This window comes from Prosopis cineraria, unplaced genomic scaffold (genome assembly GCF_029017545.1).
Source record: "Prosopis cineraria cultivar Desert tree isolate PC_DT_omini unplaced genomic scaffold, ASM2901754v1 PC12, whole genome shotgun sequence".
Lineage (NCBI taxonomy): Eukaryota > Viridiplantae > Streptophyta > Magnoliopsida > Fabales > Fabaceae > Prosopis > Prosopis cineraria.
This window is the reverse complement of record NW_026555343.1, coordinates 326197-339456: the sequence shown is the minus strand read 5'-3', so window position 1 is coordinate 339456 and position 13260 is coordinate 326197. Positions and strand designations below refer to the sequence as shown.

Here is a 13260-nt window from a genome sequence, read left to right as displayed (position 1 = left end):
AGTAAAAGGGCGGAGGGAGGGACGATGGTGCCTGCGTGACCGTGGAAAGGTGCAGCCAAACTTCAAAGTTTTGGTGCCCCGCAGCGTTAGATAAACAGATTAAAGAAGTTCTCCCGTGGCCGTTCAAATGTGAACGCCTTTAACGGCTACTTTCACTCCAAGTCTGCCATCCTCTTTCTGGAATGCAGATCTCCAGACAGCATTGTTCATGCAGGATCTTCGTTCGAGCTAAGGCTGACTACTTCAATTTCAGCTTCAGACTCAGAGCTACCGGTTTTGGACCTAACTGGACCCTCCACCGCTTCTCTTTCATCCTCAGATTCCGCAACTTTTTCGTCTTCAGATTCAATTCACATCTCCCTGCGCAAATTGCTCCTCGATCCCGCCTAGGGCTCATCCGAGCCAGAGCCCTCCACGGGATCCAGAAATTTCAAGCCCGAATCTCCGCGAAGAACCGATCCACTTCTGGCAATACAGGATGGATTGATGAACAGCCAAAGGTTAATGAATTCCCTTTATTATTATATTATAATAATTTGAGATTGAATTTCAAACAAACCACTCGGGTTGAAACGGGGTCTGATTAATTGCAGGATCTGCTACTTAGTGGGATTTGGGGGTTGCTGGCATTCGCGGTTCAAGTTCAACATATTTGGCAAAAATATGGGAAGGGACTGTGTATAATAATGCTCGCTTCCGTGAGCTTTATGGGTGTTTTGTTGATGAAGACTAAGAGAGCAGAGCCCGTGAAAGTAAGAGGCCTTCGCAATTGCATGGTAATAATAGCAGCTTGTTCGCTATTATTTATGCTGGGGAGTTGCTGGGATAGAATGGGAATGTGTGTGGCAAAGCAAGTTTGGGAGTTGATTTCTTGATCTGTGAGTGTGTTATGTTGCCGTTTTGTTTATGTTATTAATATTACTATTCATTCAATTATTCTTTTAATAATTTTTTTAAATCATTCTTTTTTTATATTTTATATGTAAAAATATATAAAAATTTTAGATTTAGTGTAGTGAGATTGAGAAGTGAAAGAGAAATGAAACGAGAGTATTGATTTGTTTGTCAAATGCTCTCAGTCCAATATTTTGCTTATTTTATCAAACTTAACCAGAACCTCTTCGCCTCTAAGCATGGGCTATCATGTGCGTCAACAAGCCTTGGGCTTTCTAACATGGGCCCACATCATATAATCGCTTTAGTGATTAGTTTTTGGTTAGTGTTGCCACGCGCACTGGGCGCGTGGTAGATCCACTAGCTCATGCAGGAGTTAGAAGGAGAAATGAGTTGATGTGGGCCCCGGGTGTTGGGAACGGGAGCTTGTTGGCCGTTAATGTATTCGCCTGTTCAAATCTGACGGAAGAGGAATAGAGTCAAAGACCAATCTTGGTAGGTCTCTTTGACCACAGCGGAAACATGCTTTTTTTAAGAAAATATAAAATTTATAATTTTGACCGGATTGTCACATCAATCGAGGTGTACTTAGTTGAAAATCGACGTGCAATGTCAATTTACTATATTGCTCATCTAATCCTCGTCTTTTTTCTACCAGCCACAGATTTGAAATTCAGGTCCAATATCAACTTCTCAAAACACAATGCATCTTAATCTTAATAATAATAAAATAAAAACTTTGTAGCATTAACAAGTGGCCAATATTAGATTTTGTCTAGTTTGAACTTATTTCTTTTTCAGGAAATGTATCTCTATGCTATTTTTTTTTAAATTAGTGCATCATTTTTCTTTCGTTACACTTATTCACTGAATTGTTAATCCGTGACAAAAGATAAACCTCCAATTTTGGACAGATATTGTTGGCAAGATGACAGTTTGATGATTAAAATGAATCCCTCACTTTAGATTTTGTGAACTTTTTTATTAGAATAACCTTTCAGAAAAATAAAATGAATCAACTAAAGTAGTAAAAGAAAATGAACATGATTTATCCCCTTATTGAATTGAATATTATGTAATTAAGTATAATATGAATAGAATTTGAAACCAAAGCGTGGTTGAGCCACAACTTCAAAATTTTGGCCCAAAAAAAAAAAGGAGGTGGTAAAATAAAAAAAAAAAAGAAGCGGAAGGGCAAAATAGTAAGAAAAATAAAGGAAAGAAGAACTTTCTGTTTGCTGCGTTGGTAATGATATTATTTCTCTATTCACCAATTAAAGGTATGAGTTTCAGTGGTTTGACCACTGCTCGTGGGGGCTACATTTCCTCTTTCAGACCATCTTTCTCTCTCTACATTTTCATTATTGCGCTCTCTACCTCTTTCTCTAAAAAATCATCACTTCTCAGCCTGCCACCCGATTTCTTTGACTTGATAGGGTTTTTCTTCCGCGTAACAAAATCACAAGTTTCAGTCTTCCTCCATTTCGCCTCCTGCTGTTGATTCACAATATTTTGCATGAGCGGCTTCCTCACAGGTTTGTTTCGCTGGAGTTCTTGCTTTCATTTTGTTTCTTCTTATTTGAACTTTTGTAGGGCGTGGAGGTTTTGTTTCTCCGATTTCTCTTCCCTCACTCTTCAAATCTGGCCACTCGTTGTGGTCTGATTTGTTGTCAGTTTTTTTGTTCATTTGCTGCTTTATTTACCGTTTTCTTTTATTTAGCTGATCTTTGGTGCGATGATTTTGTCAGTACGAAGAATTCATTTTGAGCTTGCTGTCTTTTCCATTTTTCCCATTCAATAGTTAATCTTAAAAGAAAGAGATTTTTGTAAAGCTTCTTTCGTATTATGGATCTAAATTTATTTGGCTGCTTGTGGTTGTTTGGAGCTCATAACCATGTTGCATTTGAGTAGTTGGGTTCCTTACTAGAGAACATGTTGCCCGCTTGCATTTTTCTTTGGGAGATTTGCCTGTATGATGGGGAATTTTAAGTAATTTATTATTGTTGTTTTTTTTTTTTTTGCCTGGGAATGTGATTGACACAATTGTAGAAAAGATGCTTACTTAGTGACCGGTCGTTCAGATTTTTTATTGGTGACACTTCCGGTGATTTGCAGTCTATTATTCGGTGACTGATAAATAATTGTTCAAAAAGTGCTGAGGCTCGCTGATAGCAGAGTTCGGCGGTGATGGTAATGGAAAGTGTTAAAAAGTAAAGATGATATAAAGGATACACGATCAAAAGTGTCAATAGCCTTGACATTTTCATCATTCACTTTTCAATTCGCATATCTTGTTATTACTTTGTCCTTTCTTTATGATGGTACAGTATCAATTGTATCACTTATATTGAAGGGAATCAAAATTGCATTACTTCTTCGCATCTAATCTTTCTTCTTAGATGAAATTCCACGCAATCACTTCACCAGAAAACCATATTAAAATTTTCTTTTGAGTTATCTAAATCTTAACATGTTGAGCTTCACAAATTTGAGGAGTGATTTAATGATACATAATTTTGCTGTAAAATTTGCAGTTTTATATAAAGGCCAACCTCTGTGGACAGGATGGGGTGTTTTACAGTCTTGAAGAGTAAGAAGAAGAAATCCGAACAGATCAAGAATGTGAAACGGATTAACCATAAAGAGAACTTACCTGCTGCAGTACTACCTGAACCTCAAACTCATACACGCTCACTGCAGTCTGCACCTCCTAGTTTCAGGACAAGAGTGAAACCTATTCAACCCATTAATAACATCACCTACAGTAGAATACGAGCATTATCTGCCCCATCAACTCTTGATGCGGCTGAACAAGATGCTTTGGCATCTGTCGAGTATGAGGATCAAGATGAGTTAAAACACCGGGCTGGATCAATAAAGGAGCAGCGTTCATCCAGTCCGCAACCTTTACCTCTCCCATGTCCTCAGACTGGTGGTTCATTAAAGGCAACAAGCAGCTTTAAGTCAGCCACAGCTAGTGGTCCTCTCTGTGCTTCTGGTCCTTTGCCACTGCCACGTACCGGCTTACTTCGAAACTTTATGTATGAAGAAATTTCTGCTGCTTGCCACAATTTCTCTTCAGATCGGTGCATGTCAGAAGGTCTTTCTTCCACCATATTTAAAGCTTCTTTTGGTGATGATGTTTCAAGTTCAAAGAAGTTTGAAGCCACTGTCACTCGCCTTCATCCATCAGCTCAGGTACTTGAGTTTCCATACCTTATTGCTTTCATCTCTTGTTATCCTTGTACCTAGAACTTGCTCAGATATTATCCTAGTAGCATATGCTTCTTTACCAAGGGTAGGGGAAATATCAAATATGTCTTGCATCTCATCCAACGCATGAAGTGTCCAATCCTTTTATATGTTATTGGATTTATGAGATGTGTTTCATAAAAGCCTCATATTTTGGTCTGTTTGAATTCATTGAAACGAGTGGCAGAGAGATTATAACAAGCATCCATGCATTGAAGCTTTCTGTTTGGATAGAACTCAACACCTAACCTGCTTTGCTTTTGAGAAGTTGTGTATCAAACTTGTTTTGCTTGCTATGCTCCTTAGTTTTTTTCCCCTTCTGTTAGAACTTAGACTCTTATTTGTGTCCCTGCTTGTCTGAATTTTTTTCGCTTACCCCACTCTGAATTCAAATGTTGAAGGATTTTATTCGTTGTATGGCCAAATGTAATATTGATTATTATAGGCTTGTGCTGAGTGACTTGGGATCTTTCCCTGCGGTGCTCTAAAAGAATTTAAAGCACCTGGGAACTTTCTGAAGTGTTCTTGCTATTTCTGTCTGCTTTCAGGGTTTGAAGGAATTCATAAATGAGGTTAATATTATTGCATCTTTGCAACACCCGAACCTTTGTAAATTGCTTGGTTTTCATGCATGTGAGGGTTCAGAACTGAGAATGTTGGTTTATGAGAGGCTATATCACGGAAGCTTGGATCGCCTTTTGTATGGGAGATCTGATGGCCCGCCTATTGATTGGAATACAAGAATGAAAATTGCTTTATGTGCTGCACAAGGTCTTACTTTCTTGCATGAAGAAGGGCCTTTCCAGGTAATGAACCAGTTATGGCTTTGTTATAAAGTTTTTATTGATCAAGTCAAATCAAAGCTCCTTTACGTGATAATGTTCTTGATTAACCCCATTTTAATGTGGAGCTCAGATCTTTCTTGTTAAAGTTGTTATTTTCATAACAGGCTGTTGTTTGCACCCATTTAACTTTGTTTCTGATAATGTGTTTTGTTTTCAACGTTTGCAGGCAATGTATAATGAATTTTCAACTGCCAATATACAGATTGACAAAGATTTTAGTGCAAAGCTTTCAGGCTATGGTTGTGTTGGACATATTGCTGAGGAAGAGGTTTCGAGCAATTCAACGGTAAGTTATTGACTTCAAAAGCATTCCATGTGTGCCATTCTAATACGTTGAATTAGTGTCTTGCTCAGCTAGTATTTTCTTCTGATTTCAGTGTATGTTCCATTACTTTAGTTCTCATTCATTCTATACTTAATTTTTTAATGTACAGGCTGTTGGAAACCTATCTGTAGAGACACTGGAAAGGGGAATGCTCACTCCAAAGAGCAACGTTTGGAGCTTTGGAATTGTTCTTCTGGAGTTACTGACCGGAAGAAAGAATCTTGACAGCCGTCGCCCAAAAGAAGAGAGGAATTTAGTCAAGTGGAGTCGGCCTTTCCTTGCAGATGATTGTCGGTTGTCATTGATTATGGATCCTCAACTTAAAAGCCGGTTTCCTTCCAAAGCAGTGAGGACAGTATCTGGCATTGCTCTGAGGTGCCTTCAAAACGAACCATCAGAAAGACCCACCATGAGAACTGTGGTTGAGCATCTCAGAAAAATACAGGATATGAAGCACTCTTGTCGGTTTCCATTGCAAGAGCCAGCAGCAATTTCCAGAAAACAGATGTCAAGGTCACCAAGTCTTAATGGAGTTGTTAATCCTGCATCTAGATTGAGCTTCTCACCATCACCGCCTTCGGCAGCCGGGCCATCGATTTCACCTCCAAGATGGTCTGGTGTGCCCCTCTTGCTTCCTCCCCGTGCTTGTTCCTCTACCCTTTCATTGGAGGAGCTTGATCGGCAAGAATCCCGGAAGTCATCATCCACTGTCTCCAGGAGGGCCAGTGTTGAAGGATTTTGATTGTCCATAATGCTCATTTCTTTATTTTATTTATTTGTTCTTTTTTGGGCACCTCCCACTTTTTCATCCCTCAGGGGAAGTTCTTTTGTAGATAGTTCGAAGGTTGATCTGACTCGCCGGGTTAAATTAGTTCCCTCGTACATATACGAATTCTCATGTTGTCGCACATTCTGCTTGTTCCCTTGGCCTACTCTTTAGTGCGATGCAGAACTTGACATGATAGAAACATTGCGGATTGTTAATAGGGAAGGTCAAAGTTGAGAACGAGTTCTTTCAACCTCTTTGCCTCTGGTTTACAGCAGGAAACAGAGACTTCAGCATCTAAGAGACAGTTCAAAAGCGATACAGATTTCTTAGCAAGTAAAAGCATATGTATCGTTACATATGATATATCATACACTATAATGCCTAGCTATAGATAATTGTATAGGCCTACAAGGTATGATGTGATGTAATACATCAAATATTACAATGACGAATGTTTACATTTTAGGATGCTTGTTTTGAATGTATTTAGATTTAGATTAGATATGTATCATTATGTATGTATTTTAATAAACCAATACACGAAACAATACATAATAAGCAAATATTTCAAAAGTAAAATAAAATAAATTCTGTAGCAACAAACTAAGATAGTTGAGTTTTTAATAAGTTCTTCAGTCATTTTTAAAATATTTTGAAAATAAAAAATAATGATTATATTAAGTACCACACATATAATATACGATAAAATATTTATATGTATCTTATGCTATTTCATTAATTTTTCTGTTAACAATTTTATGGATAATTTTCACCGATTACTGCTGCAAGTCGACACTACGTCGGTCACGTGGGGGCCCAGTGACTAGGGAGTGAAACTGCTCCTGCTCCTTATCTAACTCGGGTACAGGTTTAGGCTTCCAAACGGGGAAGGAAGGGGAAGCTCTGGTGGTTCCGACATGAATTCAGTCATGGCGGAAAGTGCGACCGTCATGCTCTCTTCATTTTCCACCATCTTCAGTGGGTCCTCCGCATTTCCATCCTACCCACGCTCTTCTAAGCTCTCCTTTCTTCCTATGCGCCATTTCCGGGGGACGCCCTCTGCTCCGACATTTTTCAGTCAGTCTTCAATTCTTCCTCTTGCATATTTTCCGAAATCTACCATTCAGTTTTGTGTGCCCGGGGCTCCTTGCACTGAAGTGTTCCTTTGTTCTTTCAGGGATTTACGCCTTATCAAGCAACGACATCAAAGTGGGTACTAACATTGAAGTTGACGGTGCTCCTTGGCGCGTGTTAGGTATCATTTCTATATGCTATTTTTTACTTTTCAATTTTCTCTTTCTTAGGTAGACTATCCATTCTGTGTTCTTATATCGATTAAGTCCACGTACTTTTGAGGATGGGTTTAGGATTCCAAGCTTTGCAGCTGAGTGTAAAGTATATTTTTATTCTGGTGTTTTTTTTTTTTGGTGTGGGGACTCAGAAAATGGGTGGGAGATTTTCTCTGACATAAGTTGACATCGGCCTTAATGCTGCAAGTGAGGAGAAAAAAGAACAAGTTCATCTTTATACTTGTGAGTTGTAATGTGACTAGGATGTAAATATGATAAAATATTATCTCGACTTTGAGAGCCTGAAGGATGGCCCTCTTGTTGCCTACGTGTTTATCTAGATTGAAAATGTGTCTATCTGCCTTTGAGAGCCTATCTAGATTGAAAATGTGTCTATCTGCCTTTATACTTGTGAGTTGTAATGTGACTAGGATGTAAATATGATAAAATATTATCTCGACTTTGAGAGCCTGAAGGATGGCCCTCTTGTTGCCTACGTGTTTATCTAGATTGAAAATGTGTCTATCTGCCTTTGAGAGCCTATCTAGATTGAAAATGTGTCTATCTGCCTTTATACTTGTGAGTTGTAATGTGACTAGGATGTAAATATGATAAAATATTATCTCGACTTTGAGAGCCTGAAGGATGGCCCTCTTGTTGCCTACGTGTTTATCTAGATTGAAAATGTGTCTATCTAGATTGACATAAGTTGACATCGGCCTTAATGCTGCAAGTGAGGAGAAAAAGAACAAGTTCATCTTTATACTTGTGAGTTGTAATGTGACTAGGATGTAAATATGATAAAATATTATCTCGACTTTGAGAGCCTGAAGGATGGCCCTCTTGTTGCCTACGTGTTTATCTAGATTGAAAATGTGTCTATCTGCATATGTTGAATGGGAAGAAGAATGGGTTTCTTTTCCCTCTTCTCTCCCTCTTCCCATTTTTAATTGTGTCTCTTTCATGGTCCAAAACAAAAGGCTTTTCCGGGTCTATTTTCCTCTTTTTCTTTTAATTGATCATGGAGGAGCAGGGGGAAATGTTCAGCCTAGCTGCGTTGGATCCCGTCCATTCCTTGTCCAGTGTCTGTCACGTGTTATCTCATATCTGATGCACAGAAGAATAAAACAATGACTTTCTGTTGAAGGTGCTGACGAGTGATAAGCTGTACATTACCTCGGAGTTATCCATTGTGACATGCTTCGTAGCCATGCTGCTTATATTTAAATATCACAGATAATTGTCCTGAGAGACATATCATTGGATCTCATAACTTCCCTTGTATATTGGCTTGTGTTAGAGTTTCTTCACGTCAAACCTGGTAAAGGAGCAGCTTTTGTGAGGACCAAAATGCGAAATTATATTACTGGAAACACTGTGGAGAAAACTTTTCGAGCTGGAAGTTCGGTAATGTCTCTTGAACTGCAAAAGTTTGTATCACTACTTTTCTTGAGATGACAGTTTGTAGATTCAATTGAGGAAGAAAGATTGCTTGGGAAAAACCTTGAAAAACATAGCTATACTTGTGGCCTTTTTAATTCGAGCAGAAGATTTTTGCCTCAATTCAACACAATGACTAAGTGACTAAATGACTGGGAATGGGGAGGTTAAAGCTCAGGTACCTCTTGGAAAGCTAATTGCTTTGATTTGATATTCATTTGGCTTTATATGTCAGTGCTTTGCATTGTGAGATTTGGTAGCAGATGGTTAAAAGGACTGACTGAAGGTCCTCTCAACCTCCCTAGATTGTCATCCCATCATATATGTTTCATTCTTTATACCAGTAAAAAAATAATGGGACATTTTTTGAGCTGCTAAGTGAATAAACTAATTTATTAGTGATATGACCGACAAGGAGTCAAATGATGAAGCTATGTGGTACAATTATATGTATTACAAGGATGTTCACAGGCGCTCTCTTCCCCTGTGGGTTTTCTTGGTCTGTCTCCTGAACAGTATTATTGCATGAGATGAGAGTCATGGATAAGATAGAATGCATGTTCATCAAGTGTCACATTTGACCTTGTTATATAAGGGTACCTAAATTTAGCCTTTTGAAGGCCACTAATTTAATTTTTAAGTGCCCGCCTATGCTAAAATATCTTGTACTTGATCGAGCTTCAGAGCCCTAAGGTAAACCATTCTTTATTATTCTGCAATTTCCACTTCCCTACTTATCGCAAGACATGAAGTTTCATTCAGCAGCATTGACAATTCATTCTAAATTTCCATTGTCATTGAAATACTAAATATCCATTGTATGTTCATTCAGTTATATTATAAGAGTCATCTCTCTTTCCTCCTCATTATTACCTCTAATTCTAGATTGAAGTTTACATTCTCTCTCTCTCACATTTTTCTCGTTGTGACAGCTTGATGAAGCAGATGTATTCAAGGAAACAAAACAGTTCACATATAAAGACGGTTCCCAATTTGTCTTCATGGACTTGGTATTATCTGGAATCCATATAGTCTAATTCTAGGTATCTAGATTTTCTTTTTGGCTTTCAATATTGCCATTGCCTTTGATGAAGAATTATCACATAGGTTTTTATTCTTTCCAAGAATGCTATCACTTTTTCATCCATGTTCTGTGTCTAATTTGCGATGTATTAATTTTTATAGAATACATTTGAGGAGATTCGTCTTTTAGAATCAGAAGTTGGAGACAGGAAGAAATGGCTGAAAGAGGGAATGGACTGCAATTTGCTGTTATGGAATGGAAAAGTAATTCATTTCGTCTCATTAACTACTCTTGTCTTTTACTGAGACTGACTCTACTCTAGCTTCTCTTTTTTAATGAAAAACTTGACCAATATCAAATGTTCTAGAGAGTAGAGACAAATAATCTCAGTCACTGGAAATTACTTGATAATATATTATTGAATTGATCAATATAAATAAGTGGCCAAAAACATATGGAAATTAATTTTTTTCTGCCAGGTTCATGCGTAGTAGTTCATGTGTATTCAAGATTATTTGTGCATCAAATTAAATCCTTCCTTATGCGTAGATTTTACAATGGCTTTTTTCTTGTCAGTGTTACTAATACAGATGAGCAAGAAAAATGCTGTCACTGCCATAACTCTTGTTAGTAAAATGACTTCTGATATTGCAGGTTATTGATCTTGAACTCCCTATCACAGTAAAACTCTCAGTAGTTGATGTGGATCCAGGACTTAAGGGTGACACTGCCCAAGGTGATGCCATTTTGTTTACATTACGAACTCCTATTTATTTAATTTCTATTGTAGATGCTATGAACGCCGGATATAATACGTGGAGATGCGCCAGTTCAGTGTGAACCAGACGCCAAATCATTTGCTAAGCAAAATCGCAGATGATTTCTCATTTGATGATCACTGATCATTAACAGAAAGAAAAAACTAGTATTTGTGAATTGTGACGTCCTATGATGATGTGCTCTTTTTTCTTAGATTTCTTTCTGAGACTAAATAAATTCATTAGTTTACATGGTTTAATTACAGAACATAGAGGAGGATGCTGTGGAAACCTTAACCCTGAGGTCCATTTTTTCTTTTATAAAATGTGCTTTGAGATCTCGGAGAACACATAATTATGAAAAGCTTCCCCTTGAGATTTAAAGCTTTCTATAGCATCATCCAAAACTATAAAACACTTATGAATAAACAATTAAGAATATCAGGCACATTTTACAACGGGATTAACCATCAATATGCTTATGTGTTTATTCATGATTTCCTCAAGGGTGATTATTTTTTGTAAACTCAATATATTGAAGAATCTCTGTACGGGACTAGGACTAACCCTCCTGAAATGAATTTGATTGACAGGTGGATCAAAGCCTGCAACTCTTGACACCGGCGCTGTTGTGAACGTCCCGCTCTTCGTAAACATGGGTGATGAAATATTGGTGGACACAAGAACTGGACAGTACATGAGTCGTGCTTAAGTTTTCTCCTTAAATTTTGTAGTTCACCTCCAACGATACGTCTTTCTTGAATACCAAGGTCTGATTTTTGCAGCTTATGTATATTAAGCTTCGCAAATTGGCATGCACATTCGCCGCATCATCGAGACGCGATTGATTGCATTAATTTGTTACTGAGATGTAGGTCAGAAACCTCTTTTTGAGGCTAGTAGCTTATGAATTTGTAAACCATGATCACGTTGATCCCATTGAACTTTGCTTCCCCGTTTGGGGACCTAAAAGAAGAGCAGAACAAAGTAAAATCCTCGAGTATTATACATGGCATGACCGTTTGGTGCGTAGAATTTAATTAGCTAATATGAGATTTATGTCGAAGAAGATGAATTAAATCTGACCTTGCAGATCTTGGCCGTGCACGATCAATACGAGGATGTTAAAATTGAAGTTGAACATATGTGCATAACGTAGCAATTTGTGAATAACAAGATATTGTATGTATGGCCGAATGACATTATTTACTCTTCCTGGGTTATAAGTAAAGTAATAGGGTAATGTTTAAGGAGAGATATCAGAAGCGCATAGAAGTGCTGAAAGTCTTGCAAGACAAAGGATGCTGAGGATGGGGACGGGGGTCTGGGTTTCTGTTCCTTCGAAGAATGGGCTTGAACAGCTTGTTGAGGAGCTTGTGGAAGGCGGCAGCGCCACGTCGACGGCGGTGACGGCATCCCTGGTTGACCTGATGAGTGAGGAGAGGGTGGAGGGCGGGGAGGCGGGAGAGGCCAGGCTCGGACATGCTTCGGCCGAGCATGGCTCGGTTGAGGTGAGCCTCGAAGGACATGCGCTCAAACTGGTCCAACAGATTGCTCTGTTCATCTCCGAACCTCCTGCGAATCTCTGCCGATGTCTCCATTGTTGAATGTGATGGCGCCAATGCCATTGTAGGCTTTTTAAGGATCTGCCAGGAGTGCTTCATCAAGCAAAGTATCATTGGGAAACTAAAAAGCCTCCTCAACATTCAACTGTCCACCCCACTCCTGCTTTACCACCGTTAATACTATCTCCTCTTTTTACTCCTATTCCTATTGAAAACCATCATCACCATCATCAATATTTTTAAAAACTAGAACCATCCTTAAAGTGACCGATTCCAATCCTTCCTGATACTAGTTCATATTTTTGTTTCCCAGCAAAACAAAATATAAAAAAATAAACTTAGGGAGTCTTAAAAAAGCTTAGTTATTTACATAAGAAGTACACAAATATGAATAACGAATAAATTGCATTGTTTCTTATTGCTTACAATTTATGAATTGAATACTATATGATTCATCTCAAATTTTGTATGAACTATGAATGCATGAAACTCACTTTGATTGGAAACTTCATAATTTGTGCTTTCTAATGCATTAGGATAATGGTATGGCTCTTGGTAGTCATTAAACTCTCGTGTCGTGTGTAGACTTTAATAAATATGTTTGGATGGGTAAATTTATATTTGAATCTTAGATTTAAAATTTTATGTTTAAGATTTCATTTTCTAATTTTATATATTTAAAATATTTTGTTTGAGTAGTATAAAAAAATTTAAATTGTAATATTTTGTTGAGCACAAAATAGTTAGCAAGAGAAAAATTGAGTTTTGTAGGGTTCAAATAGCTTTCGAGCATGGAGATCAAATTGTTCATGAATTTATAATTTAAGATTCGAATTATATATTAACTTTATAATTTATTTGAATTTGGAAAATTCAGATCCAAATCCTGAGATTAAACATATGAAATCCTTGAAATGTAAGATAAGATACTTTATTCTGGGTTCTACTTCAAACAAATCATGTTTCATTCCTCCACATGGTTCTCTTTTAAGGAAGCTTACGTGCCACAAAATTTGCAGACAATTACATTTTTACGAAGATATGCATTAAAGATTGATTCTTTCGCTAAAAACAAAAGATTTCAATTTTTTTTTGGCCA

General features: G+C 37.7%; 3 protein-coding genes across 4 annotated transcripts; all 3 read left to right on the top strand.

Annotated features, from left to right (window-relative positions):
- Nucleotides 1-1045, top strand: LOC129287503 (uncharacterized). Its single transcript, XM_054923688.1, has 2 exons — nucleotides 1-500; nucleotides 594-1045. Exons 1-2 carry the CDS (start codon nucleotides 183-185, stop codon nucleotides 873-875), a joined length of 600 nt encoding a protein of 199 aa, XP_054779663.1. The 5' UTR covers nucleotides 1-182; the 3' UTR covers nucleotides 876-1045.
- A 1159-nt stretch (nucleotides 1046-2204) lies between these two features.
- LOC129288125 (probable serine/threonine-protein kinase PBL1) lies at nucleotides 2205-6553 on the top strand. Of its 2 annotated transcripts, none has more exons than XM_054924518.1 (5): nucleotides 2205-2429; nucleotides 3429-4092; nucleotides 4695-4952; nucleotides 5158-5277; nucleotides 5426-6553. In XM_054924518.1, exons 2-5 carry the CDS (start codon nucleotides 3460-3462, stop codon nucleotides 6056-6058), a joined length of 1644 nt encoding a protein of 547 aa, XP_054780493.1. In that variant the 5' UTR covers nucleotides 2205-2429; nucleotides 3429-3459; the 3' UTR covers nucleotides 6059-6553. The 2 variants fall into 2 exon arrangements, with proteins under 2 accessions (XP_054780493.1, XP_054780494.1); XM_054924519.1 differs by lacking the exon at nucleotides 2205-2429 and adding an exon at nucleotides 3010-3084.
- A 385-nt stretch (nucleotides 6554-6938) lies between these two features.
- LOC129288126 (uncharacterized) lies at nucleotides 6939-11589 on the top strand. The gene is made up of 7 exons (XM_054924520.1): nucleotides 6939-7162; nucleotides 7263-7340; nucleotides 8675-8781; nucleotides 9747-9824; nucleotides 10000-10101; nucleotides 10493-10574; nucleotides 11190-11589. Exons 1-7 carry the CDS (start codon nucleotides 7003-7005, stop codon nucleotides 11306-11308), a joined length of 726 nt encoding a protein of 241 aa, XP_054780495.1. The 5' UTR covers nucleotides 6939-7002; the 3' UTR covers nucleotides 11309-11589.
- Nucleotides 11590-13260: the final 1671 nt, after the last annotated feature.

What these genes read in the sequence shown, in the direction of transcription:
- LOC129288126 (XM_054924520.1), top strand. Translation starts at nt 7,003, where the DNA reads ATGAATTCAGTCATGGCGGAAAGTGCGACCGTCATGCTCTCTTCATTT. An exon ending in TGCTCCTTGGCGCGTGTTAG is followed by an intron (nt 7,341 to 8,674) that starts GTATCATTTCTA and finishes GGCTTGTGTTAG; the next exon opens with AGTTTCTTCACGTCAAACCT. An exon ending in AATTTGTCTTCATGGACTTG is followed by an intron (nt 9,825 to 9,999) that starts GTATTATCTGGA and finishes TAATTTTTATAG; the next exon opens with AATACATTTGAGGAGATTCG.
- LOC129288125 (XM_054924518.1), top strand. Translation starts at nt 3,460, where the DNA reads ATGGGGTGTTTTACAGTCTTGAAGAGTAAGAAGAAGAAATCCGAACAG. An exon ending in GCCTTCATCCATCAGCTCAG is followed by an intron (nt 4,093 to 4,694) that starts GTACTTGAGTTT and finishes GTCTGCTTTCAG; the next exon opens with GGTTTGAAGGAATTCATAAA. An exon ending in ATGAAGAAGGGCCTTTCCAG is followed by an intron (nt 4,953 to 5,157) that starts GTAATGAACCAG and finishes CAACGTTTGCAG; the next exon opens with GCAATGTATAATGAATTTTC.
- LOC129287503 (XM_054923688.1), top strand. Translation starts at nt 183, where the DNA reads ATGCAGATCTCCAGACAGCATTGTTCATGCAGGATCTTCGTTCGAGCT. An exon ending in GGATTGATGAACAGCCAAAG is followed by an intron (nt 501 to 593) that starts GTTAATGAATTC and finishes GATTAATTGCAG; the next exon opens with GATCTGCTACTTAGTGGGAT.